The following is a 27,179-nucleotide window of genomic DNA, read 5'->3' on the forward strand; positions in this document are numbered from 1 at the left end:
TAGTTTGCTGGATTTTTTTTTTTAATGGAAGATGTGATCAGAGTTACAGTTGAGGCCTGAATGAGGACAGTGATACACAACAAATCTTGGTGCAAAATACTCCTTTTAATAGAGAGGATGCAGGATGGGACTTGCTCTGGTGCTGAGAAATCACCACCTGGGATGCATCACCCTCCCTCGCCTGATGATGATAGCAAGGGGGTCAACAGTTTAATAGGTTAGAGGCCCTGAGTAAGGGTTGTGTCAAACAGCAGGACAGCTGTCCTGAGAAAAAACTGGGCCTTCCAAACTGCTGACTAGCAATACTGCAGAAAATGCTGCACAGGAGACAGACATGAGTGAAAGGGTATTTTACTGACTGGATACCAATGGGGATGGAGAGGCTGGGGCCTGGCCACCGCTCCTTACGGGCAGGGATTGGATATTCGGCCCATGAAGATGATGGTGTTGATGGCAACTTCCCGGATGAGGAGCAGGAAGGGCCTGTTAGCATTGAAGATCATTTTGTTCATGGAAAACGAACGCCCCGAGATCATGACTACAGTAGAAGCTGCTGCCTCACTGCCTTCCTCATTCACCTGCCAATCAGACGGAAGATGGGATTAACGTACAATCCTCAGGTACACCGGGCAGATGTGTATGTTGCAGCACCCCCTTACTTCCAGGTTGGCTGGGAGTGAGAGAGAAAAGTCAGTCACCTGGCTGTGAAATGCTCAGTCCCACTTGTGCAGAGCTCCCAGGCCCTGCTGGCTGCAGGGGATACACCAGGCTTTTCCACATAGTACCACAGAGCACCCTCTCCCTACAGTTAACAGAGGATTTTCAAGGAGCTGTTTTAAAAGATTTTCCCCATTGTTTTATGGATCTGAAGCACACAGAAGAATACCCAAGCATCATTTTATGTGAAAGTCATGAGACAGTCCTTTACACCTGGTTGATACTCAATGCATCTAGACCTAAGAGGCCAGAGTTTCAAACTCATCTGCTTCCAAACTCTGATGCGTATGTGTAACCCCATGATTTCCAGCACATAGGTAAGTATGATCCTGTGCAAATCGGAAGGGCCTATGCACGCCTGAAAAACAGGCCCACAAACCATCTGCGCAATTCTCATCAATACACTGACAATCCTGCAACAAACAGGGGGATGAGGAACTAGTGCCCAGACTCTCAAAGGTTCTTGGGCACTCAACTCCTACTGGTTTTGGTGGGAGTTCAGCGCCTAGGTACTTTTGAGGATCTGGGCCTAGCTGACTTAGATGCATCTTTCTCTATCTCTAGATTCTCCTAAGTTCTAAATCTGCAACATTAGTTGCGGAAGCAAGACCAGCATCACTATCACTGGCTATTGAAATGTTTTTAAGCAAGTTTTATTGTTAAGTAAAAGGATATTTGTTGTCTCATTACTTCCCAGGACAAACAACTTTAATATTAAAGCAGCAGGTCAGAACTGTAACTAAAATGATGACATTGAATTTGTTGCCCTGCCAAAACCCTGGATTCTCTGCCCCCACCCCCTTTCTTTGGCAGCCAGCCTCACAGGATATTTCTTGTATAGGCCCAACAATGCTGTAGGGGTCTGATCCAAAGCCCTCTGAAGTCAATGGGAAGACTTGACTTCAAGAAGTTTTGGCTCAGGCCCTAGATTCTTTACAGACTCCAAATCACACATTCTACTTTGTGCTGTTGGGCTTTGAATTCAATTGTTGGTGGTTTCGGTGCCATATCTTCACCTGCCACAGACTGGAACCCAGAAGAGTCACAGGCTTAGATTGGAAATTAGTGGCACAATTTTAAGTTTATCAGAGGGGAGAGAAGGGAAGGAAAAGGTTTTTTGCTGCTGTTAAAAAGACTAAACAAAAAGTTGCATTAAAAGAAACAAACCACAGGAGAGCACTGGAAAGCAAGGCTTACCTCAAGGAAGGCTTTGTGGAAAGCATCAGACACATACAGGTCTGTACGGCCCTCTGCAACTATGCCTAAAAAAAACCCCAACAAGCCATAAACAGACAGGGAACTTCAAGAACAGCTTTTTGAGAAGACAATACCCCAAGCACCAAAGCATTTTGCTCTCACACCAGAGGGAGTTTGAGGCAGATGATGACACTGATGGAGAAAGGGCAAATGAAATGAGGACAAGGGTCAAGCTAAAGATCCAAATTCTGCCCTGCTGCCATCGCATTGGGCCCACAGTGACTTCAGCGGAAATCCTAACTGTTCATATATAAGGATAGGTTTGGGCCCTTAGCGCTGAGTATTTTGCAGGCAAGTTTAGTGCTCGTGGAAGATGCCAGTCTGACAACCCTTTCTCTGTAGAGTCAACCCTGACCCAAAGAGGCCACCCTTAGGATCAACGGGGACTTTGCCCCGGTGGTGACACTGGATTTTGTGATCAGGACACTTGTACACTGCTCAGTGGAGAAGCCACTACAATTCTAGCACTGCTTTAAAATACTTGGCCCCTCTCCACAGAGTGCTGCTTCATTTCATTTCCCTGCCCCTGCTCTCAGTGTGGGAACCTGACAGGACTGACCTGGCAGCTTGGCACTTTCAGGGCTGAAGAGATCCACCAGCCCCATGTGCTGCAGCTTCTCCTTCAGGCTGAAGTTGTCTTCGATGCGGAAGCGAGGGAGGTAGACCGAGAGCGAGATCTCCCTCATAGAGCCCAGCCAGCTCTGCAGCTGCTCTGGGGTCAGGTCCCGCTCCACTTCTCCGAGAGATCTGCCCATGGTGGGCAGGATGAGAACCATGGTGATGTCATCCCCTTTGTATGGTAGCTCCACCACCTGCACGTGGTCGCTGGGGACAGAGACATGACGGAATTTTTTCTCCTGGTACATCATGGGGGTGGTACAGATCTGGCCGTCGCTTCTATAGAACTTATCCCTTTTTGTGTTCTGAGCAGGGAACTGCGATTTCCAGTGCCCCTAGGGGACCATGGTAAAGACAGACAGTAATCAGCCACAGATCAGAGAATCCCAGCCCAAGGCCCAGCACATGCTGAGCCACAGGGAACCAGTGCATTTCTCTCCCCTCTTCGAAAAGGGACACTCTCCAGACCATCATTGGCTTCCCATTTGTTACTAGCAGCACCTCCTATTTTCCATGCTAGAGATGGGAAGGACTAGGGGCGGTTTTGACTGTTGGAAAACTTCAACAAGGATTCCATTTTTCATGAGCAAACTGAGATCAAGGTCCCATTGAAACTGAATCCCCCAAAGTTTTGAGAGAGAAGGAGCTGGCTCCCCACTGTTGTGGTTAATAGTGCTTTGGATTTCTGTAGTGAACAATGAGGTTAGCCTCACTACCTCCCCGCAACCCATGGTGGGGAAGGGGCTATGGATAGGGAAACAGACTGGAGAGGCTAAGTGAGTCGGGTGACACCACATAGCAGCTCAGTGGCAGAGCTGGTTAGGGAATGGACAACTCCGCTATCCCAGAAGGATGCTCTTTAGCCCCCCCCACTACCTCCCCAAAACAGAATTAACATACAGAACTCATTACCTTGTCCCCAGTTGTGATGATTGTTGACTGTGCATCTCACCCCAGCTTGGGCAATGAAATCAGACCAGTCATATGTACATTTTGGGCTGCAGAATTTGAAGCTAGATTCAAATTTCAGACCCTTTCCATATCTTAGGGGTGTTTGGATCTGGGATTTTGGCACAACCCAAATAAAGACCAGCCAAAGAATTCTGATCTGGATTCCAGATCTCTCCCCGCAACACACACAGATCAGGGATGGGAAGGTCCAGGTTTTTGGTTTGATTTGCACCCCTCTCTACTTTATAATGAACTTCACTTTTCAATTCTCTGTCCTAATGTTGGTGTGTTTGGGTTTTCACTGCTGTCCCGTTTGACTCTCACACGAGTCATCACAGCTGACAGGTCTGAGCCAGCATCTTCATTTCTTAAAGCTTCAGTGTGTCTGGGTTAGGAGAATAATCTACTGACTTCTCATCACCTCACCCAAAGCCTGTCTGTAGACCTCCTCTCTCCCGAGGGGAGCAGGTGTCCCTTGGGTTGTTTCCTGTACCTTAAAGTAAATGGTGTTGACCAGCACCAGGACAGTGAGGTCATCAATGCCTCCCTCAGGGATCACATCAGTAATGCGCTTCTCGGTTTTATTAGCAATCCACTCGTTAATTAGAGTCCTGGACTGCTCCGGCTTTTCCTGGAGGAAGAGACCCAAAACAATAAGTTACATGGGGGATTTTCAACACCCCATTGTCTCTCTCTGTAAGAGGCAGCCACCAATTATTGGCGGGACATGTTCCCACTGCAGACCATGTGTTCCGAGCACCATGCTGCAGTACTCGGAAGTCAGAAGCTTGGTAAATGGATAAACCAGAATCTGAGCTTAAAGCAGGTTTGGTCAGTAGCAAACCTGTGCTGCATTCAAGCACACACAGTCACATGCAGCCCCGTGCGCCTGGTTCACAGCACCCACTAGGCCGCTCAAGTGAGGTGAGGGAGAGAGTTTATCAACAGCACAAGGCATTGTAAAGGAATAGAAACTAAAGTCCTTCGGACTCACTTTGAAGTTCAAGGGCCAGAGTTTGGCTCCGTAAACCACCTCACTGATGTTCTGGTAGGTCTCATTGAAGGTCAGAGATTTCTCCCCAAAGAGACGATTGGCCGACACCAGCTCTGAGGATTTGTTGGCCTTCTTATAAAGCCGGCAATTCAGCTTGGCGAAGAAGAAGTGGATCTGATCAGATGTCTTCTCTGAAATGGTGTCAAACCGGAAAACCTAGGGAACCAAAGGAGTGAGAAGGAATCCCAGACCTGGCTCCCCATTTCCTGTAGCCACAGGCAGAGGCGACGGGCTGATGACCGCTCATTAACTCCACAGACTCAGGACCGCTCACTCTGGACTTGATGAGAGCTCTTGGTTTGTTTGGTTTTATTCACAGGAAGCAGAGATAGGCCTGATCCAACCCCCTGGATAGGGTCTGGAGATTTTTAGACCTGTGGAGTTTAGACAATTCCACAAACTTTGCAGCTGAGCCCCCCTCTCTCTCTCTTCATGAAAGCTGGGTGCAGTTGAGCAGAAACAAGACTTTGAAATGTCCAGAATACAAACACTATTTAACAAAGAAAAACTTCTATATAAAAATCATACGGCTGCTCCTCTTTCTCCTCCTCCCCTTCAAAGCACAGATGTCTCCCCTCCCACGCTCAGACTATACCCTACCCACCCTCCTCCCCAATTGCCTCTTTTGCCTGATCCCTTCTCTCTACCTCACACTAAGAACAGCCTCACAATTCTCATTCACCAACCGTCCTCCATCTTTCCTTTCAGGAAGCGAATGAAGCCCTTATGGCTGCTGCTGCATGTGGAATCAGGAGACCTGGATTCTTTTAAATCCTGGGCATTAGCCTGGGAAACTTGGAGACCCAGTTCAGTTCCCAGCTCTGCTGCAGGATTCCTGCATGACTTTGGCCAAGCCACTAAATCAGGAAATGTTTCTATTTATACCACCAGTATAGTCACACCACTGCAATCATACCAGTGTAATTATCCATGTGGACATGCTTATTCAGGAATAAGAGTCCACCTGGGGTGTTAAACCAGTGTAAATTAAATTCACATCTCCTTATTTAGACCAGTATAACTTTTCCAGGCAGACAAAACCCTAACCTCCCTGGGCCTTGGGGCCCCTTCTGAAAAGGGAGAACAGCACTTCCCTACCTCACAGGGGTGTTGGGAGGATAAATATATTGAAGGCTGTGAGGTGCTCGGATACGACAGTAATGGGGGTGCATCTAGGTACCTTAGACAGATGACTCTGCTACAGAGGAAACTGGTGTCAGCTGAAGGACCAGCACATCTGGCTCACAGTCCTGTGCCCAGAGCACAGCTCTCACTTGGTTAGTCAAAGCGGAGCATTACAAGCAAAATGAACAGAGCTAGAATCCCAATTATAATTGGGGAGCTCAAACAATCTGCCATTCGGGTAATGGGTGGATCTTGTTTCTGGAACTGCTGCTTTGCTACAGCCCATGCAATCATTTACTCATGAGGCAGGAGCCCTTACCTTGCTGCAGTAACTTCTGCTTAGAGATCTAATGCCGAATACAAATGGGCACAAGCCATTTATATTCTCAGCTGCACTCCCCTCTATTGTCTTCTATCCCATGGAGCTTTCATACACGCTGTGGAGGAGCCATCTGAAAACTAACACTGCCATGGCCCCAGTAGGAAACTAGAGACCCTGAAAGTCACAAGAGTTACAGCCTAGTGACACATGCCTAAAGTGCCCTTTGCTGGCTACCATGAGAACCTGCTCCTCATTTCAACTGCTCTCTGTGTCCGCTTTATCGTCAGTCTTTCCAAAGAGACACTCATGCTGATAGAAGCTCATTTACCTCAGGCCACCCGAGAGTCACCACCTGGCAACAACTGGGTGTGGATCTGGAGAATGCCTTTGAGCTGGCTTCAGGGAGATGCCTCAAGCACCATTTCATTGATTCATATTTTTGCTAATGGGTTCCCTAGCAAAGTGAAGACACTGAGCCCGTCTTGCTAGTCTATTGCAAATGGTGTTAGCTTAGCCTGCACATGTGAGCTCACAAGGGGCTGAATCCAGCCACATTAGCATCAGTGGGACTTATGCCATTGACTTCAATGGGAGCTGGATCACCCTGAGGTTCATTAGAAGCACACTGGTGGGTCCACTGCATGGTTAGCACCATAGATTTCCCTAGGGCAGGCACAGACTGTGATAACTGCACTGAGGATCTTCTAAGTGCCTTGAGATCAGTAAGGACTCAGCTTCCTGGATATTGGGTGATGCTGTGAATTTATTATGTTTGAACTCAGAATTTAGTCTGTGGTCTCCACCCCATCTTATTCATTCCAGGAGGCAGCCTTTGTCCAGCAGCATTTCCATGGAGCAATAGGAGAGTTCTTTTCCCTTATCTGGATAGGGGCATCCTGAGTTTGGGCTGCTGTAGAAGGGGGAGGAACTCTAACACTAACCCCATGCCCAGGTTTCACTCAATTTTCAGCACAAGGATGATCTATCCCTGCATGTTAACATTGCCTAGCTACACATTGTCAGGTCCACTAGGAGCCAAGTATTTGCCTTCTCCTCGGTGCCCTTTGAAGAGTTTCCCGCTCCTCCATATGGAGACAACAGGCCCGAACCCAGAGTGCATCCAAAGAATTTACTTCAACCATTGGAGCTACAGGAGTTGGGATTCCCAACAGACCAGAGGAAAGCCAGCCTGGAACTTCCTGCAGTGCTCTCCACGAGGACAGGTGTCCTGACAAGGGGCTTGTTTAGCCAAGAGGTCTTTCTCTCTAAGCAAGGAAATGTTCTGAGTGGAGGAGCCCTAGAGAGAGAGCTTTATCACTGACAAACAGCTGGCAGCCAGCCTTTAGTAACCTTGCCCTAACTTCAGTTGCTAGGATAGCAACTAGAAGAGGTTGAGATAGTGCCACTCACCTCCATGAGCTCCTGGAGGGTGTTACCACAAGCACCGAGTTTGGTCATTGCAAAGGCTGTGGAGATGCTGAGGGGTGACATGAAGACGTTTTCATTGTCATTCTTGGAGTCTGCCAGGTATTTGTAGAATTCTGTGGCGAAGCGGGTGTTGGCCTTCGATAACTCCCAGACACGAGGATTAGTAGATTCTGGAATCTTCTCCTTCACTTGCTCCGACCCTAGCCCCTCACTCTCCTTCTCAGGGTTACGGTAAATGCACATGGGATTCACTGGGATGTCCCTTGGCTTTGCAGTGCAGATATCTTCCACAGGGTTGTACTGAGGAGCTACTGCACCCCAGAGGCTGATGATCAACCACAGAAACATATGCATCCTCCTGAAACCAGAAAGAGAAGTTACAATCCAGCTGCAAACCTTGCATGAGCCATCCCTCCAAATGAACTCATGGACGTAACAGCCACCGTATCAGTCTCCTCTCCAAACTCATTAGTCTGACTGCAATCTTCATATGGAAATCATTCCATTCCTCAGGGCTGTCAATTAATTGCAGTTAATTCACACAATTAGCTCAAAACAATTAATCGTGATTTAAAAAATTGTCATTTTCATTGCACTGTTAAACAATAGAATATCAATTGAAATGTATTAAATATTTTTGGATGTTTTACTACATTTTCAAATATATTGATTTCAATTACAACACAGAATACAAAGTATACAGTGCTCACTTTATATTATTTTTAATACAAATATTTGCACTGTAAAAATGATAAACCAAACAGTATTGTTCAATTCACCTCATACAAGTACCATAGTGCCATCTCTATTGTGAATGTGCAACTTACAAATGTAGATTTTTTTGGTTACATAACTGCATTCAAAAACAAAACAATGTAAAACTTTAGAGCCTACAAGTCCACTCAGTCCTACTTCTTGTTCAGCCAACTGCTAAGACAAACAAGTTTGTTTACATTTATGGGAGATAATGCTGTCCCCTTCTTATTTACAGTGTCACCTGAAAGTGAGAACAGGTATTTACATAGCACTTTTGTAGTTGGCATTGCAAGGAATTTACATGCCAGATATGCTAAATATTCATGCGCCTCTTCATGCTTCGGGCACCATTCCAGAGGACGTGCTTCCCTGCTGACGATGCTTGTTTAAAAAAATAATGCAATATTAAGTTTATGACTTAACTCCTTGGGGGAGAATTGTATGTTTCCTGCTGTTTTACATGCATTCTGCAATACATTTAATGTTATATCAGTCTCAGATGACAACCCAGCATATGTTGTTCATTTTAAGAACACATTCACTGATGATTTGACAAAATGCAAAGAAGGTACAAATGTGAAGTTTTTAAAGATAGCTACAGCACTCAACCCAAGGTTTAAGAATCTGAAGCGCCTTCCAAAATCTGAGAAGGATGAGGTGTGGAGCATGCTTTCTGAAGTCTTAAAAGCACAACACACTGATGTGGAAATACAGAACCCAAACCACCAAAAAGGAAAATCAACCTTCTGCTGGTGGCATTGACTTGGATGTTTAAAGTGAACATGCATCGGTCCTCACTAATTTAGATGCTGTTCTCTGGAAGCATGAAGGGACATATGAATCTTTAGCATATCTGGCACATAAATATCTTGTGACACCAGCTAAGGGGGGAGGGATAGCTCAGTGGTTTGAGCATTGGCTTGCTAAACCCAGGGTTGCGAGTTCAATCCTTGAGGGGGCCATTTAGGGATTTGGGGCAAAAATTGGGGATTGATCCTGCTTGAGCAGGGGGTTGGACTAGATGATCTCCTGAGGTCCCTTCCAACCCTGATATTCTAGGATTCTTCTATGATTCTATAACAGTGCTATACGAATGCCCAGTCTCACTTTCAGATGACATTGTAAACAAGTGGGCAGCATTATCGCCTGCAAATGTAAACAAATTGTTTGTCTGAGCAATTGGCTGAACAAAAAGTAGGACTGAGTGGACTTTCTAGGCTCTAAAGTTTTACATTCTTTTGTTTTTGAATGAAGTTATTTTTTGTACAGAATTCTACATTTGTAAGTTCAACTTTAATGATAAAGAGATTGAACTACAGTACTTGTATTAGGTGAATTGAAAAATACTATTTCTTTTGTTTTTTACAATGCAAATATTGTAATCAAAAAATATAAAGTGAGCACTGTCGTATTCTGTCGTATTCTGTGTTGTAATTGAAATCAAAATATTAGAAAATGTAGAAAACATCCAAAAATATTTAAATAAATGGTTTTCTATTATTAAACCATGCAATTCATCACAATTAATTATTTTAATCGCTTGACAGCTCTACTCTAAACATTTTCCTAGTCCTTAGCAGGAGATGAGCTCCATGCTCAATCCCAGCTAAACTTTATGTTATTGAAAGTTACTAACATGGGAAATACCAAGTCAGCAGAGTGAGGGGATAGTAAAATGATCTTTTAGGCAGTCCTACAAGGTGCTAAACAGAGGTGCCTGCCCAGTGCCGACTGCCGTTTGAGGATCTCAATGCACTTTACATTCATTAACACTCACTGTGCCCCTGCAAGTTATGTCAGTATTATTGATTGGAAAATCAGGCCAAGCAGAAAAGGGGCTATCAGAATGTCATACTCAAGGCACAGGTTAGCCAAAAAACTATTACTGATGGTCACACCTCTGCTCATGCAAGGATTACAAATCCCACCACCTCTTATGTTGCTCTGATCAGAGGTAGCATAGCACCCCAGCCTAGCGTAGGCAGAGTGGAATGCACTCTGTACTGAGTACACCTGTTTGTAAGGCTTCCATCACTATGGTTTCTACGTGCATTTTTGCATGGCTTAACATTGGGTCTGATCAGATATCCTATGCACTGCAGCATACAGACCACGCTTCTGTTTAGCTTGAAAGACAAGGAATGGAGACTTGGCTACTTGCCCAGGACTCAATACTCCATGGAGAGCCTTTGCAAAAACATGGATCTATCTTAGGTTTTCCCACAGTGCCCATTACCACAGTAACCCAGCATGGCATACTTTATGGCTAGGTGCAAACTGAGGTGCATTTATCTAGAGTGATAAATCCACTACCAGGAAAGTGCAGCCTCTGGCAGTACAATTTTTACTTGAAGGCATTTAGATAAAATGGTATCGGGAAGGAAGGGTGGCTTTGTGGTTAACACGGTGGCCTATGACACAGAAGACCCAGGTTCTATTCCTCGCTCTGTCACAAACACTGTGCATGACCATGTGCAAAAATCACTTCCTCATCTAGAAGGGAGCGAATAATCCTTCCTCTGATCCTTTGCTGTCTTGTCTCTTTAGACTGCAATCTCTCCAGGGCAGAAATGGCCTTGTTAGGTGTCAGCAGAATGGCTAGCATAATGGTCTTGCTTGAGGGTGATAGCCGTTTTTATTATTTACATAATAATAAACAATGCAATGGTGACAAGTGCTACAGAGAGACCTAGAAACAGAATGAAGCTACCCACAGTGCTAGCTTCTGAACGTTTCATTCCCAGTGGGAGCAATGAGTAAGGGGTCAAGGCAAAATTGAGATCTGCACCCAAGGGACTCTGCTGTGTACATGGACAGCCAGACCTGCTGTTGCTTTCCTCACTTTTAGCCTACCATCTTCACTGGAGAAGGCTTTTCTGAGTATTATAACTGCTCCTCCAATATTGTATCAGTGACTGATTTTGCATTGTACCTCCCATTTCAGGAAGTTAGGAGGAGCAGCAGCAAGCTGAAGGCCCCAACACAGCTCTCAGTCAACTGCAAGAACAGGGTTATTTACAGGCACAGACATGCTGTCTCTGACAGCCTAATGTCCAAATTTTCAAAGCTAAAAGCCCTTTTAAAAACACGTGCCTTAGTGCCTATCATCATAGTGTCTAGACATTGCTTTTTCCATAACCAGGCTATAGCTGAGATGCATTCTTCAGGAGTCAAAAAAGCTAAAAGAATGTTGGGAATCATTAAGAAAGGGATAGATAATAGGACAGAAAATATCATGTTGCCTCTATATAAATTAATGGTACGCCCATATCTTGAATACTGCGTACAGATGTGTTCGGCCCATCTCAAAAAAGATGTATTGGAATTGGAAACGGTTCAGAAAAGGGCAACAAAAATGATTAGGGGTATGGAACAGCTTCCGTATGAGGAAAGATTAATAAGACTGGGACTTTTCAGCTTGGAAAAGAGATGACTTAAGTGGGATGGGGGGGATATGATAGAGGTCTATAAAATCATGATGGGTGTGGAAAAAGTAAATAAGGAAGTGTTATTTACTCCTTCTCATAACACAAAATCTGGGGGTCACCAAATTAATAGGCAGCAGATTTAAAACAAACAAAAGGAAGTATTTCTTCACACAACACACAGTCAACCTGTGGAACTCCTTGCCAGAGGATGTTACAAAGGCCAAGACCATAACAGGATTAAAAAAAGAACTAGATACATTCATGGAGGATAGGTCCATCAATGGCTATTAGCCAGGATGGGCAGGAATGGTGTCCTTAGCCTCTGTTTGCCAGAAGCTGGGAATGAGCGACAGGGGATGGATCACTTGATGGATTACCTGTTCTATTCATTCCCTCTGGGGCACCTGGAACTGGCCACTGTCAGAAGACAGGATACTGGGCTAGATGGACCTTTCATCTGACCGAGTATGGCCTTATGTTCTTATGATTGAATTCCACACACGTGGGGCCACCCCTGGTAATACAAACTTTACTGAAAGGTGCTCAGATATCATTGCAAATGGCATGCATGCAAACCTAAGTAGAGCAGAGAAGATTGGCTGGTCCTGCCTTACACCATAAGACAACTGAAAGTGGTCATGTTTTAAACACAGATGGTGGAATTCTAGTCTGACTGCAGTCAATGGCAAAACTCCCATAGGTAAGCTTTTTTTTTTTTTTTTGCACACCCTTCTATCCTAATGCTGGTGTGGGAGGGTCAGGTAGAGAATTGCTTAATCAGTTCAAAATTGTCAGGCGCCAAGCAGTCTCTTGCATCGTTCATGGGCAGTTCAGGCGTCAACCCTCAGAACGCACTTTAGAAACAACCCCCCCCCCCACCAGAATCAGGGTCTACATATCCCAGTAATTTTCCACTCCAGTACCTTCGCTCAACAATGTTGTCTTCTGACAAGGGCAGTGTTCATTAGTGTTAAAAATTTATGGCCAACTCTCTCACAAACATGCTGCCTCCACAACATGCGCTAAGAAATCAGTCACTATTATTGGTTCCGAGTGCTTGAAAGCTTAACAAATATTAAGGAGTGTAAGCCTTTGTGGAATTGCTCCCACCAGAGCTTTTTCTTTTGTGAAATTCCCAGGAAAAGGGAGGTGCCCCTCTGAGGCAAATAGCATTTTAGAGAGACAAGTGAGAGAAAGCCAGGACTTTCCAAGCCTCCTTGAAACAACTTCGCCCCACTTTACAGTTTAAGAAGTGAAGAGTTTGCAGGCATTCTAGTGAGCAGCACATGGCGTAACCAGGATCTTTAGGAAACCTAGATGGAACTCTACAGAAACAGCCCCTCAGCACTACAGTCAGGGATCCCTGACAGACAAGCAATCCAGCTGTGGCTGGAGTTTGTAGGTAAAGTAGAATGAGTCCATGACAAACCATGTTAATGAACATGAAAATCTCATTGGAAGCAAGCAGGACTGCGGAACCAATTCCTCTTACCTTGTGGTGTCTCAGATTCCTTGCCTACTGGACGTGATCTGCAATGTACAGTGACAGGCACGCTTGCTTTAGAGCAGGGAAAAAAAAATCAGAGACAAAGCTAGTCAATAGTAGTTTCTGCACTGAATTTCTGCACACCACCAGTGCTCAGTCAGGTCAGGGGAGAGAGGGAGGGTAGAGGTGGGATGTTGAGGTCAAAGGTTGATGACCAACCGTGGAAGGTTAAGCAAAGAGTTGAACAAAGCAATGTTTGATCTGAAAAAGGTTTTAAAAGTTCAGTCTCAGGAGGAAAAGTTTGGTCACTTCTCCACATACACTCCAGGGCTCCCCAATTCTGGCTGATAAAACACACAGGAGTTTTCCAGAACTCAAATGATTGTAGATTTAGAAACTTAGCTCAGGCCAATTCCTCTCCCTCCCCACTCCCCGAACAACCAAATAAAAAGTTGGGCAAGATTTGCATATTTTCCATTCTGCAGCAGTTTGGGCTAAATCACACACTTCTGTCCTTTAGTTTTCCCATTGGTAAACTGGGGATCATGATCTTCCACCACCTTACACGGATGGGAACTGGGTGCTGATTTAATTCAACATCTGAGATGCAGTTTGCTCCCTAAACATAGTTTGATTTATAAAAGCCAATGAGAGTGGTTTTATCATGCAATAATCAGTAACATCTTCACAACAGAGGCCAGTGCAAGAGCGTTCGCGAAACCCACTACCCTCCAGACACTGCCAGCAAGATGCCCAGGATTATGTATAAAAAAACCCCAAGTGTGTGTGAAACACTGTCCTATTTTCACTCCTGCCAGAAAGCAGGTTTTGGCAGAACAGGACTGTCAGCCACAGCTGCAATGCAAGTTACTGAATAACACACATTAGCCCTTTGAAGGCATTGTTTGAAATGCCTCTCCATGGGAGATGAGCCATAAAGCTGTCTTTAATACAGATAACCTACTAGAAAGAGGGCTCTAAAGGTTTATCAGGTGCTGAGCACTGACAAAGCCCATATACTTCAATGGGAGTTCAGGGTTCTCAGCACACTGGGGGTGGGGGGGGGGAAGGAAGAGGGAGGGAAGAAACATCAGGCAATTGGTTTACATTCACCAGGTATAATTTGTAGGCCTTTTAACTGAGAATAACTTTCAACATAACCAAAGGAAGGAACTGGTCATGGCCACTTCCCCTTAATTCATTGGGAATGTGTATTTCCTACCAGGACAAGGAGAGTACATTTGTATTACTGAGAAATTATCAACCTGTCCTGCAGCAAAGGGCTAAGAGCCTGGCCCAATGCACCCTGAAAGTCACAAAGATTCCCACTGACTATAGTGGGTGTTGGAATGACACCAATTAGAAAGTTAAGGTTGTAGCAGAATTGTGATAAAAAAATATCCACGTGCATAGGGCAGCTTACATTGGCAGAGGGTAGACTATAGTGCAGATTCGGGGCCATCTAGCCAGGACACAAGCCTCTCTCTGCTCCAAAAGTGACTTGATTTTTAAAACTGACAGCATGCAGGGTTGTTGTAGCCATGTCGGTCCCAGGATATTAGAGACACAAAATGGGTCAGGAGCTCTCTTTTAGTGGACCAACTTCTGTTGGTGAGAAGCTTTCGAGTTCTTTAGTCACCTTCTCTCTCTAGGCTCTTACAGTGCTTTGTTGGATCAGGGAGTCACTGCAGCTGGGGGGAGGCCCACAACACAGAAGACATACGTCAAGACTGCATAGGCACTATTCTTGTGTCTGACATGATAAATGCATTAAATCAAATATTGTTTGCTTTTTGTCTGGTTCTGTGAAGCAGGCAGTTTTTGTCCTGATCCATGCTCTGTTGCACTGGGCAGGTGTCGGCATCTCAGGTTCCCCAAGTGAGAGATGAAACTGGTGACCCACTCACACTCTCACCTGATGGCTAAGGTTCAGAAGCATCAGCCATACTGCTGTAAAGGTCTCCCACCTTCAACTCTAGGGAGAAAAGACATCATTCACAACAGAGAAAATAAGAGGCTTTGCAGGTCTTCCCCAGTACAACTAGAAAGAGCAGACAGGCCTCCAGTGTGTCACTCTCCTCAGCAGACTGCCTTTTGAAATTTTACAAACCTTTGGACGTGGCCACAATTTTGCACAATGCACAGAGCACCATGTTGGCTCCTGTGACATCGAGGAGGGTGTTGCACATGAGGTAGTGGAGTGTGCGCACGTGCTTCTGTTTCCTCATCTGAAAGCTGTTTTACTCTTGGCAGAGCCATGAAGAACCTATTTTGGGTGGCTTATGGGTCAGGAGACAAATTGGGTGGGGCTGTTTCAGAGCACAGTAGTAAGGTTTTCACAGTCACTCCTTCTCACGGGAAGAGAAAAGAAAGAGGTATTGAAGGATATTTGAGGAGGCTGTAGGAACAGTGGCCATGCTTTGTAGCACAGCTGCACATTGCCAGGTTCTTGCAGGGAGCTGTAGACAGGGAGACTCCAGGAACATCAGAGGAATCCAGCATTTAGAGCAGAGGACTGGGATTCAAGCAGCCCCATGCTCCAGCCCACTGCAACAGATTCCCTCAGTTGCTTTTGGATAAACATGACCTCTGCCTCAGTTACCTCATCCATAAATGGGGAGAATAAATGCTCTCTCTTGAAGGAATAAGGTAGGGGTTAATTAGGGTCCGTAAAGCACTCTGAACATGGAAACTGCTAATCCTCAGAGCAACCACTGATGCCTTCCTAAGGGATCAAACAGATCAATCACTTACTGTAGTTTTAAAAAGAAAATCCCAAGTTGTTTTCTCACTTAGGGTGGGCTCCCCAACATTCTGGGACCCAGACTACTTGGGAAGAGCGGCACCCCTTTCAGCACAGTGCACTCTGAGCATTAGTCACTCCACAGGAATTTATGCAATCTGAGCATTACAACAGGCTGAGAACAAATGGACTTATGAGGGGACCTTAAATGCAGTCACAACCACTACCAGCTGCACAACAAAATGTGCACGACATGGGATGAATGATGCCTGGGGTGCAACATTAAGGATGAACGTAGCATACACAAATATCTGAGTGAGTTGCCAGTTACAGGGGCTGCCCTTGGTTTGTGCTGAATGGGGTCAGGTAGGGCAAGACAGAATTTTCACTGAAGAAAGAACTTGCTCCACACACTTGATGTCCCCTGCCCTCAAGATGTCTAAAATCTGCGCCTATTGTAGGTTTGCTAGTGCCAACAAACAGCAGGGTGTGAAGAAGAGAATGCACAAACACCACAGGTTGGGGGCCAAGTTTACTCTCATTCTGAGGCAAATGAACTAAAATACGTATTTCAATGAGGTCAACTGCATTACAAACCTAAGACTGCCAGCCCTGCACTTCTAGAACACAGGCTCTTTAAACAATAAAGGATTGTCCCAAAAAACGCCACTAGCCATCACCTTCAGCCCCCAACTAAAACCTTTCCAACGCATCATCAAGGATCTACAACCTATCCTGAAGGACAACCCATCACTCTCCCAGATCTTGGGAGACAGGCCAGTCCTTGCTTACAGACAGCCCCCGAACCTGAAGCAAATACTCACCAGCAACCACACACCACACAACAGAACCACTAACCCAGGAACCTATCCTTGCAACAAAGCCCGTTGCCAACTCTGTCCACATATCTATTCAGGGGACACCATCAAAGGACCTAATCACATCAGCCACACTATCAGAGGCTTGTTCACCTGCACATCTACCAATGTGATATATGCCATCATGTGCCAGTAATGCCCCTCTGCCATGTACGTTGGTCAAACTGGACAGTCTCTATGTAAAAGAATGAATGGACACAAATCAGACGTCAAGAATTATAACATTCAAAAACCAGTCGGAGAACACTTCAATCTCTCTGGTCACTCGATTACAGACCTAAAAGTGACAATTCTTCAACCAAAAAACTTCAAAAAAGACTCCAACGGGAGACTGCTGAATTGAAATTAATTTGCAAACTGGATACAGTTAACTTAGACTTGAATAGAGACTGGGAGTGGATGGGTCATTACACAAAGTAAAACTATTTCCCCATGTTTATTCCCCACTCCCCACCGTTCCTCAGATGTTCTTGTCAACTGCTGGAAATGGCCCACCTTGATTATCACTACAGAAGGTTTTCTCCCCCCTCCCTCTCGCCCCCACTGGTAATAGCTCATCTTAAGTGATCACTCTCCTTACAGTGTGTATGGTAACACCCATTGTTTCATGTTCTCTATCTATATAAATCTCCCCACTGTATTTTCCACTGAATGCATCCGATGAAGTGAGCTGTAGCTCATGAAAGCTTATGCTCAAATAAATTTGTTAGTCTTAGGTGCCACAAATACTCCTTTTCTTTTTGCGAATACAGACTAACACGGCTGCTACTCTGAAACCTTTTTTGTGCATGTCTGGAGGACACACAATGCACAAAAAAATCACTCTGTGCAAAGGAAAGGATTCGAGGTGAGTTACCACTGTGGCTGAGCCTGCCATGACTCCATGACCAGAGAGGAAAGGGAAGAAGTCTTCCAAAAGGGGCACAGGCTTCTCTGCTCCGATATTGGGCAGCTCCCTACCCTGCAGGATTCTAGAGGCTGCACTGGAGAAAGAGCTTCATGATTAACAGGATCACATCACACAAACTTAAGTGACCACACACTTCAATCCAGAGAGAAAATGAGAGATATTTCAAATGTGTTCTCCATTAGTTTATCATTTAATACAAATACTGACAGAAAAGCTGACAAGACCTTCTTGACACTTCCAACTGTTTACAAACCCCAAAATGAATCACCCCCTTTTTACTTGTTCAAATAAATCCTCCTTTAGGAGCCTTAAAAACTACGTTGGAGGCTGAGTCAGTTTCAAAAGGGAGGAAGGAAATAGCATTTCATCATGTTGCATTTTTTATATAACCACCATACACACACAATAGGTTTGGTTTGTTTTTTAATACAAAAGTGAAATCAGAAATGCAAACAAATTAAAATCACGAGGGAAAATATTAACTTTCCAACCAGACACCTTCCTGGTTTTAGTATCGGTCAACCCTCTTCTTCCCCTCAACGTAATATGCAGAAGGCTTTTACTTTTAAATTTCAATTTCAGAATACTGTGATGATTAAAACACAGGGGAAGGAAGAAAAGGCAAATTGTGCTGTATCCCCAAAATGGCATGTAGATGCCTAACTCACACTGAAAGACACCTAACTACCATACATGCCTTTCAATAATTCCCCCAAGCCAAACCTCCATGTACCAGATTTCAGTTTCCCTGTGTGCACGCAGAATCCACAATTTATGGAATTCTACCCACATGTTCTATTTAATCTCTACTCTTTAAAAAGTGTGTTTTGAGCGGTAAACAGTATTTATAATAATCAACAAGTGTGGAATGTGCTGTCCCTTTAAGTCTCAGGACATTTTTTTCCTGACAGGGAGGAATAAAGGGAAAAAGCAACAAGAGGCCACTTCAAAACAAAAGAAAGAATGAATGACATTTTGTTCAAAGCTGACCTATAGAAACGGCATACAGGGATCCTTACTTATCCGAAATACTAAATAAGTTCAAGAAGTCATTCATGACTCGACTCAAATCTCATGGTCTCCTTTATTATCCTATTTTTTTTTAAATTTTGTTTTAATTTTTTTTTTGTTAAATATACCTCTGCAGGGCACAATCACATACAATCAATACGATTGGTAAATTACACAAGCTCTATCCCAAGCATATATGCACCAATGTTAAAAAGTTATTTTTAAAAAACCAAAACAAAAAATAAATTCCACCCAAAAAGGTGATAATGACTGCAGAATGTCTCGGGGAGACCAGTATGAGCCTAAGAAACCAAAGAAAACTAGGCTTACAAATAAAAGTATTTCTGTAGAGAAATCCCACAACTGGAAACAGTTAGGTGGCTTCTAAAGTGGGAATGCATGTGGTTGTGTGTGTTCTGTCCCTTAACTGTCATAATCCTCCCCACCACACACACCTAACACCCACTTCCCCACAGAATGGAACAAAATGGGGACAGAGCTCTTCACATTACTATCACCGGTTATCAAAAGCAGAAAAAAATAAAATAAACCAAGCTACAGAGTAGCTGATAAGCTGACCTTCAAGGAAAGCTCCTCTTAGCAAAGAGGCTGCTTACCTGGCAAGCAGAAGCCACAGGGAAGGCAGAAATTCCTTACACTAGGAAAGCTAAGAGTCTCACATTATTGGCTATTTTGTCCACATTGCAGCTGCCCACTTAGGAGAAGCTGCAAAGGAATGGCATAAAAATTATTACCAATGGATCGGCTATGTTGTTTGGGGGGTTATTTCTCCTCTCCTGACTCGAGCAGTTTTCTGCATGCAGAGAAAACTTCTGCCACCTCTAATAAAAGCTAGAAAGGAGCTCACTGCATAGGTCCAGTTGTGGGATCTATCCAGTACACAATCCGGTTTGGATGCCAAAGACTTGTGAGTATTATCTGCCACAAATTAACAACAGCTTTAATGTTACAGAGAAGCAAATGATTTTTAGTTTATACCATAAACATCAAATACACCACAGGATTTTGTTTTTTAGTTACAGATACATATACATATTTCAGTATATCTAATACTTTCTCTTTTCATGGACTGCATCTCCCTTTGGTTGTACTTTCCCCAAGACAAAACTTTTTTTTCTATTTTTAAGTTGATACTGCTGTGTTTTCCTTTTGGCTAAAAAACTTTCAGAACCAGGAGGAACTGGTGAAACGTACGTAACTCCAGATCTATTGGGCAAAAGCGTCCAGGATCTAGTGGCTGGAGCTCAACACCTGAATGGAATATGTCTGATTTTCAGAGGGGCTGAGCATCTGCAGCTCCTGCTGGACTTAGAGGTTAACTCTGTGGAAGCTGCAGGGGCTCACTAGCACTGAAGCTCAGACCACTTATTCAGGTGGCTAAACTGTCAACGTCCAAGTTGGGACATTTTGGCCACAGTGTTACAAAGTTCCACCTGCACTGGGAGGCTGTTGGCTGTTGAGGAGGAAGTCCAGTGTACACAGAAGAAGAGCCAAGTTCTTCATGCACTCCTTCATTAGAAGATGTCAAAGAAAGCTCCACTCTCTCTGCTTATAGTGTTCAGAGTTCCCATGGCATGAAACAGCTCTCACCACTTATTCAATCATTTTAAATGACATTACATGCTCCTTTCCCCTCCAATTAGGGTCTCATCTACATCACAACAATCAACTGCTTCCAAGGATGACGCATAATCAGAGACACAGTTAACACCTGTTTTTTAATATGATGTAGAACCTGTGTCAGGAGACTCTGTTGGAATAAGGTCCCCAGACCAGTTGACTTGACATGTAACTGAACTGGCACTTAAGCCTCTTCCCAGTATCTGCCATTTTGTCAGAAAGCAAGTAGTTGATGGTATCAGTATTTAATTTTTATATTTCATATTAAAGTTACGGTGAGAGAAAATCAGTTTCAATGTCATATGAACAATCTTGGCCATGTACTCACATACTGCAAAGGACACAAATGTCACTTCTCAGCACCAAGACTGTGTTTAGAAAGTGGCTCAGAAGTGCTGATTAATTTTTAATATAAATTGAGATTATATTTAGCATGACTGGTCTTTCACCAGGTCAATGTTTGAATCACTATGCTGAACAAGACAGGGGAAGCATTTTAGTACGTTAAAGGGATGTATAATCTCGTGGACAGTAGCATCAATCACTGTCAATACTGCCAATATTTGGAGGTGGGGCAGAAAGTGTACATGTTTTAGAGACAAGGGGAGGAGAAGAGAATCAATATAATGGATGGTTATGGAGGTGAAGTCATGCCAGTTATTCTGCCTGCTCATTTGTACAAACTACTCTATGTACTACTTCACATTCAAACAGCTTTTGCACAGATTTGTTTTCCCTTTGTTAAACAGAGGCAGCTAGCGGGCAACACTGCTACTCAATGCTCTCATTTTTAGCACTGAATTTCTTGGGCTTTCTTCTTAAAGTTTAAGTCAATTTTTGACTTAAGATAGCTTCTTGACAAAGTGCTCCCTCTTCAAAAAGCTGCTCTGAGGATTGGTACTTATCACTGACCTGTGGCTGTCAGAATATTTTTAAAAGCTCCACACTTTTGTGAATGGAAACAGCAAGAAGCTGAGGGTTTTCTGATTACTTTTACTGTTTAGGTATTCCCCTCTGAATTTCAAAAGCATAAATTGGCAAGAGATTTCAGTGAGCCCATTGAAAGTAGTAAAACAAACAAAAAACCCCCAGCTTTACTGTATATCAAACTCAAAAGCCCAATTCTACTTCTTTGCAGTTCAGTGAGTTTGTCACAGATATTAAATGCTTATTATCAGGAGGCAACCATGTCCTTGCATGAAGTATTTGTACTGTATTTGATTTAAAGCAATGGTACAGCTTGACAGGAGTCATGTCAGTCTCACTGGACTTCCTTAGAAGTCAGCAAAGATTCACATTTGCAGCAAACTAGTTTTGAGAAATTTTAATTTTAAATCAGCAAAATCCAACAGGAATAAGGAATAATTTTTATAAACATGGCTTTTTAAACTATGTAAACTTCTAAGTGCCTTCTCTGCTACCTGTAAATTAGCTGAGAGTGTGCATGGGAGTGGATGAAAGAACAAGTATGAAAGTTAGACTCCAAAATATATTAGGTGCTTAAACACACCATTTTCAAATTGTGTAACTAGATGAACTGAAGCCACCATTTAACATATGTTTAAGGCTTGACAATCATTAACTGTGCAAACTGCTACCAGGAGAATACAGTCAACTCACAAAATTCTACAAAGATTGACTACCAAAATGGCTATCCTGGGGGGGGGGGGGGAGGTGAAAAAAGTAAAGCACAAGTCTTTGGCTCTCCTTTAAAGAAAAACAGCAGTTTACCGTGTTTATACAGACCCCCCCGTTTGCCTACCAGTAGGGGCAATATCACATTTGTGCATCACTGAGTAATGACACCATTAGAAAAGGCAACTTCACAGAAGTTATTGGCTAAGCGAATTCATTTGAATGCTCTGTTTTGAGGCAGCAAGCTGTCACTGTTGTACGATCAGGGAGGATGATGGGCAAGCCAGAGGGGTGGACTATAGGGAGATAACAAGGGTCAGTAGAACCTAGACAGCTGAAGAATTTGAGGTTAAAGTGGTAACAGGACTACATGTATGAAAGGTGCTCAGATCCACAGGATTTCTATTTTGAAATGGGGCAGGGCAGCCTACAAACGGCTAGAAGATAAGGATATAGATTTTGACAATTAAGATTGGGGAACTGGGGCACATGCAAGAAGGAAAAAACCCATGATACTCCAGGAAAAATGAAATTGTTTATACTCCTAGTGGGTCAACTATTTGTGTCTGACATTGTGAAGACTAGCCTACTATTTGAAGTGTCTCATTTTTTGGGTTCTGTGTACATTAGGGTTGAAACTCTGCTAGCAACAAGCACTCAAAGGTTCGATCTATACCAGCAAATCTACCCTACTTGCCATACAACATGATAGTGTCCCAACAGTATTCCAACACTGTTCTTGCTGGAGTAGATGGGACCAAGCCAGGCTGTAGCAGTTTCATTTAACTGAAATGGACAGTGTCCTGGTGTAATAGAGACAGGAATAGGACACAGAAATGAGTGAAGCAGTAAATATAGCTTGTCCATGGGAATTTAGGTTATCAGTTCTTGCACCTGAAGAGTAATGGGTTCTCTCAGCTTTGCTGGCAGGATTTTTCCACAGAAAGTGGATTTCAGATACTGTCTTCATGAAAATTTAAAGCCTTTTTCTGGTTCCCTATTTCCATTAGTTTTATCACCTAAACTTCTCCAAAGAAACACAGGGAAAGACCAAGAGCAGGAGAAAAAGGAAAAAGCCAAAATCAATAAGGTTTGTACATATTAAACAGACTAGTTAACAAGCCAAACTACAATGTTGAGCAAACAGGGCATTCACCTGGAGAGACTGATCAAAACAAGGACACTATGCACAAAAAGTACAGCACAAACGGGTGGAAAAACAACATAAAGGTACTCTTTCTAATCCATAGGTTTAGGAGCATTTACCCTTGCTGACCTACATGTAGTGATCTGAGTAGTTCTTACTGTAGATTTTTTCTTTCCCTGGCTTAGAAAGAAGAGGGTCAGTTTTGAACTGGAAATTAAACTAGTTGGCACAACAGATAATGGGCCATAATTTTTTGCTCCCTCCAGATTTTTTTTCCTACAGCGGAGGAGAATGTCCATAGCATGCAATTTTTGTTGGTAATTTTAATTACTTTATGTAAAGCTGATTTTTCTAGTCAAAAGTAGAAAATCTGGCATTCTGCACTTGCCCTCCTAGATTAGAATACTGCACTAAATTATCTTGACTAAAATGAGCTTATGTTTATATTAACACAGCAGAAAAAAAATTTCTTAAAAATAACACAGTCAAAGCTGACCTGGTGTTGGTGACCTTCACTTCAGGAGTAGAGACCACAGCATGGGTCCCTGAATCAGCTCACTCACCAGCATGCTGTCAAGACAGCGCACTAACACCCTAACAGGGAAAAGGATGGAACAGAAAATCTCTCAGCGAAGCCAGTCCAGTCCTCCTAAACTGGAAGGATGGAGACCATGATCAAGGAAGGGGCAGGGTGTAAACATGTGTGAGTGGGAGAAATAGTAGAACTGGTGAGAATCCAGGGCAGAGAAGAGTCTTCCCCATAAATCTAGGAAAAAAGAAAAATCAACAAGCCTCAAAACTGCTATCCTCAGTAATTCTGAGGCCAAAGTTCAGCTAAGAGTGAAATAAATATGCACGAATGCACGAAGAGTGTGGCTGTGTGCCAAAAATGCTTTATCTTCATTCAGTGCTTCTACCTCCCGATCAGAATAGCTGCGCTCATGTGAAAAAATTCTTAAAACATACCCAATATATATACAGATATAACTATGTATATATGTGTATATATATCTATATATCTATATATAGATATATAGATATATAGATATAAATTTTTATTTAAATAAAAAAGAAAGCTCGAATCCCAAGCCAATATGTGTATCAAATCCTTGACCAGCCAGGTCTGAAGGGCATAATCAAATTCAATGTGAAATAGTATATAAATGCGGTGCCTTGACTGGGCAAATTAAATAATCGTTACTCAAAAGAGTCTTCTGTTTGGACACTCTACTGGTAGGCAATATAGTGGGACTGTATCTTCCCCCTCCCCCATTTTGTTTAAATTAACAGTATAATGGACGCAAAGCTTAGTCCAAGGTTCCTATGACCTCAGCAGGAGTTAAGGGTTAAGAAACAACTAAACAAGAAAAGTATTAACTCTTGCTTTTACCCAACCAAAGCAATGCAATAAATTTATTACATAACCAGTGCTTTCTGATTTAGTAGTTAATCCAGAAAGAAAAACAAAAAGTAGGCCACGGGGGCATGGAGGGAGCACCACTGAACTGACTCTTCTCCACTGAGCTTTCTATTCAGAAGGGCTCAGTTCAGTGAAGGCAAAAAGGGTCAAAATACATGCAGCAAGAGCAAACCCTCACTGATTTTTGGTCCTGTTAAGAGGAACTTTTCAGTGGAATGATACCACTCAGAACTGAAAGGCTTGTGACTTCTTAAAACCTTTTCCATTCAGGTGTCAACTCCACCTACCCACCTCCATTGGGAGACTGAGCAAATGACATAGGTTCACAAATATTCCTGGCTTTGAAGTATTCCAAATGCTTCTGGCAGGATCACTGTTGGACCTGAAGTGGCATTTCTGTATGCAGCTTTTCTCCCACAGAGAAGAAATGCTGGCTTCTGAAAGGATTCCATGCAGCAGTGACAGGCAAAGCTCAAGAGCAGCAACTGGACTTCCAGTCATTGCTGTCCAATTCTGGTATCCATGGATCTTACCAAGCATTACTACTACTTCTACACTTGCCCTCTTCTACTTTTGCTAATTGCCAAGTTTTGTGCATGTAAACCAAAGTTCTCTTCCTCTTCCCATGACAAGCCTTCACTGATACCACAAACAAATTTCAGGCCAGAGGTGGCAGATTATAAAATCAGAAGACTTCTATTTATACACAAGCCGCTCAGTAATTAGTAGTAAGGGGGAAAAAAAAGCTATAATTGAAATAGTGTTTTTAAAACAGGCAATGGAAGGCCTGTTCCAAAGCTCATAGAAGTCAATGGAAGTTCCTTCACTGACTGACTTCAGTGGGCTTTGGATCAGGTCCATAATAGGTAGTCCATGCCCTTTCTGAAGCAACCCTGGATACTATCATGATTGCAAGAGGCTGGGCTACAAAAAAAGACCCTTTATAAAAGACTATCTTTCCTAACAAAGGAAACTTCCATCTTTCTAAACAGTGGCTGATGAAAAAGGGTCTTTGCAAGCTAGTTTTCAGTTATTTTCCTTCCTTAAAATCTGTTCTCGCTCTCTTTTTACCTTCCTATTGCAAGGGATGGAAACTTTTTGGTGCTTCTGTCATGTTGCTCAGTGACAACTGCTTGTTGGCCAAGCAACTCAAGCGTTGGACAACTAATTTCTTCAATCTCTCGCTGAAACATACAGCTCTCAACTAGTTGAGACCCTCTGTCCTTTACTCAACTCTAATCCCAACCACAAAATACGTCATTATCAGTTCCTCGTTAAATAAATGTAACATGCATACACTGGACTTTTTTGCTACTGCTTAAACAACAACCTTGGGGATACATGCTGCAGTGGGATGGATATTATGGAATGCTTTCACTGAGTTGAGACGATTGCATCAACTGTGGCTAAAAGCCAATGGTTATAAGTAGAAAGATATTGTAAGCGTTGGAGAACTCCTAGTTACAAGAAATTCATTTTAAAAAACCTACTCATGTTGCTGCATGTTTTCTGACACTGCAACTCCTCCCTCCATCCTATGTCCCTCATTCACCTTTAAATTCATATAAGGAGGCAGCCAACGTTGTTTGGAGGTGAAAGGGAGTGGAGGTGGTAAGGAATTATACACTGGGTATGTAATAATACCAAAGTAAAAGAAAAAACCTACTTCATTAAGATCATACAATTAATCAAACAGAGTATATATATATAATATCTTTTTTTTAAAGCCCTGGGATCCAAGGCGTCCGAAGTTATTAAAATAAAGTTCATTCACAGAACAAAAACAAATTTAATCTGAATTGCTTGCAGATACTGCTAATTTTTTTTTTAATTAAAAAACGCATTAATGTGAACTATGTGCAGGGTTTGTTTCTAGTAGTGGTGTTCGTGCACATTGCCTCCGGACCTCCTACTGCTGCTGCTCCTGCATTTCTCTGACCACCTTTAGAGGGAAGTGTGATGGAAGCTACCAATTCCTCTTCCCCAATAGAAACTCTGGGGGGATGCTTTCCTCACTTCATGGAGAAGAGGTGGGTGCAACTCCTGTTCTCTGGGAGTCCTGGTGGTCTCCTCCCACTTCTGGGTCCTCTGACAGGCTCAGAGATGTGGTCTTGTTTGATAGGAGGCTGATGTTCTCTTGCATCAAGACTGATCCATTTGGAACATCACTGTGGAAGGAAGGATGCAGAAGGAGAAAAGGAAGATAAACTGATTAAAAAAAAAACAAACTGTACAACAAGGCCCTGACTATTGTTGCTGCAGTGTCACAATGACCATCTGTGACTATTTCATGAGATAGGCACAAGCTTGCCTTGTACAACGAATCTATTTACTTTCCATGAATACTCACCAGATCAGAAAAAAAATATACATTAAGGATAGTGGAAAACAAACAACACTATAAAGGAAAAACTGTACAGTTTCTATAACAGCACTCTATAGTATTCATTTTATGAAATGAATATAGAATTAATGACCACTCAAATTATACATTGCATAAACAGAGTATTTAATGTAGCCCCCTGCCAATTATTTCCAGAACAGTTTTTCGAGATACTTGTAGCTGTTTCATTATTTCCATACGCAGATGGAAATGGCCATTGTACTAATACTTCCCTCTAGCGGCTTCCATTTCATGATGTAGAAGAGGGC

At 43.1% G+C, this 27,179-nt stretch overlaps 3 protein-coding genes and 1 long non-coding RNA gene across 18 annotated transcripts in view; 2 read left to right on the forward strand and 2 right to left on the reverse strand.

The window, feature by feature from the left end:
- The window catches only part of ZBTB37 (zinc finger and BTB domain containing 37), a 62,574-nt gene extending 40,585 nt beyond the window's left edge, over positions 1-21,989 (forward strand). Inside the window, exon 4 of the mRNA XM_043491104.1 lies at positions 18,585-21,989. Within this exon, the coding sequence (XP_043347039.1) occupies positions 18,585-18,644 (60 nt within the window). The 3' untranslated portion in view covers positions 18,645-21,989. The remainder of the gene's footprint in view (positions 1-18,584) is intronic.
- Positions 1-23,735, reverse strand: SERPINC1 (serpin family C member 1). 2 transcript variants are annotated; one of them, XM_043491105.1, is made up of 7 exons: positions 23,604-23,735; positions 7,455-7,830; positions 4,538-4,753; positions 4,037-4,174; positions 2,534-2,927; positions 1,915-1,979; positions 1-578 (listed from the first exon to the last, which is right to left on the reverse strand). In XM_043491105.1, the coding sequence occupies exons 2-7, from the start codon at positions 7,824-7,826 to the stop codon at positions 405-407; spliced, it is 1,359 nt and encodes a 452-aa protein (XP_043347040.1). In that variant the 5' UTR covers positions 7,827-7,830; positions 23,604-23,735; the 3' UTR covers positions 1-404. The 2 variants fall into 2 exon arrangements, with proteins under 2 accessions (XP_043347040.1, XP_038269449.1); XM_038413521.2 differs by lacking the exon at positions 23,604-23,735 and adding an exon at positions 13,149-13,278 and having other exon boundaries at positions 19-578.
- Positions 13,336-14,372, forward strand: LOC122455573. Its single transcript, XR_006273866.1, has 2 exons — positions 13,336-13,504; positions 14,219-14,372. It is a non-coding gene; the product is annotated as an uncharacterized LOC122455573 (long non-coding RNA).
- RC3H1 (ring finger and CCCH-type domains 1) overlaps positions 18,739-27,179 on the reverse strand; it is a 106,015-nt gene continuing 97,574 nt past the window's right edge. For all 14 annotated transcript variants that reach the window (XM_043491086.1, XM_043491084.1, XM_043491092.1 and 11 more), the window contains one exon: positions 18,739-26,695. In XM_043491086.1, the coding sequence (XP_043347021.1) occupies positions 26,545-26,695 (151 nt within the window). In that variant the 3' untranslated portion in view covers positions 18,739-26,544. The remainder of the gene's footprint in view (positions 26,696-27,179) is intronic.

This window comes from Dermochelys coriacea, chromosome 8 (assembly GCF_009764565.3).
Source record: "Dermochelys coriacea isolate rDerCor1 chromosome 8, rDerCor1.pri.v4, whole genome shotgun sequence".
Taxonomy (NCBI): domain Eukaryota; kingdom Metazoa; phylum Chordata; order Testudines; family Dermochelyidae; genus Dermochelys; species Dermochelys coriacea.

Coding starts and splice junctions, on each gene's coding strand:
- SERPINC1 (XM_043491105.1), bottom strand. CDS start 7,826: ATGCATATGTTTCTGTGGTTGATCATCAGCCTCTGGGGTGCAGTAGCT. Junction 4,754..7,454: donor CCCTCCAGGAGCTCATGGAG/GTGAGTGGCACT, acceptor TTGGTTCCCTAG/GTTTTCCGGTTTGACACCAT. Junction 579..1,914: donor TCCACAAAGCCTTCCTTGAG/GTAAGCCTTGCT, acceptor TCTGATTGGCAG/GTGAATGAGGAAGGCAGTGA.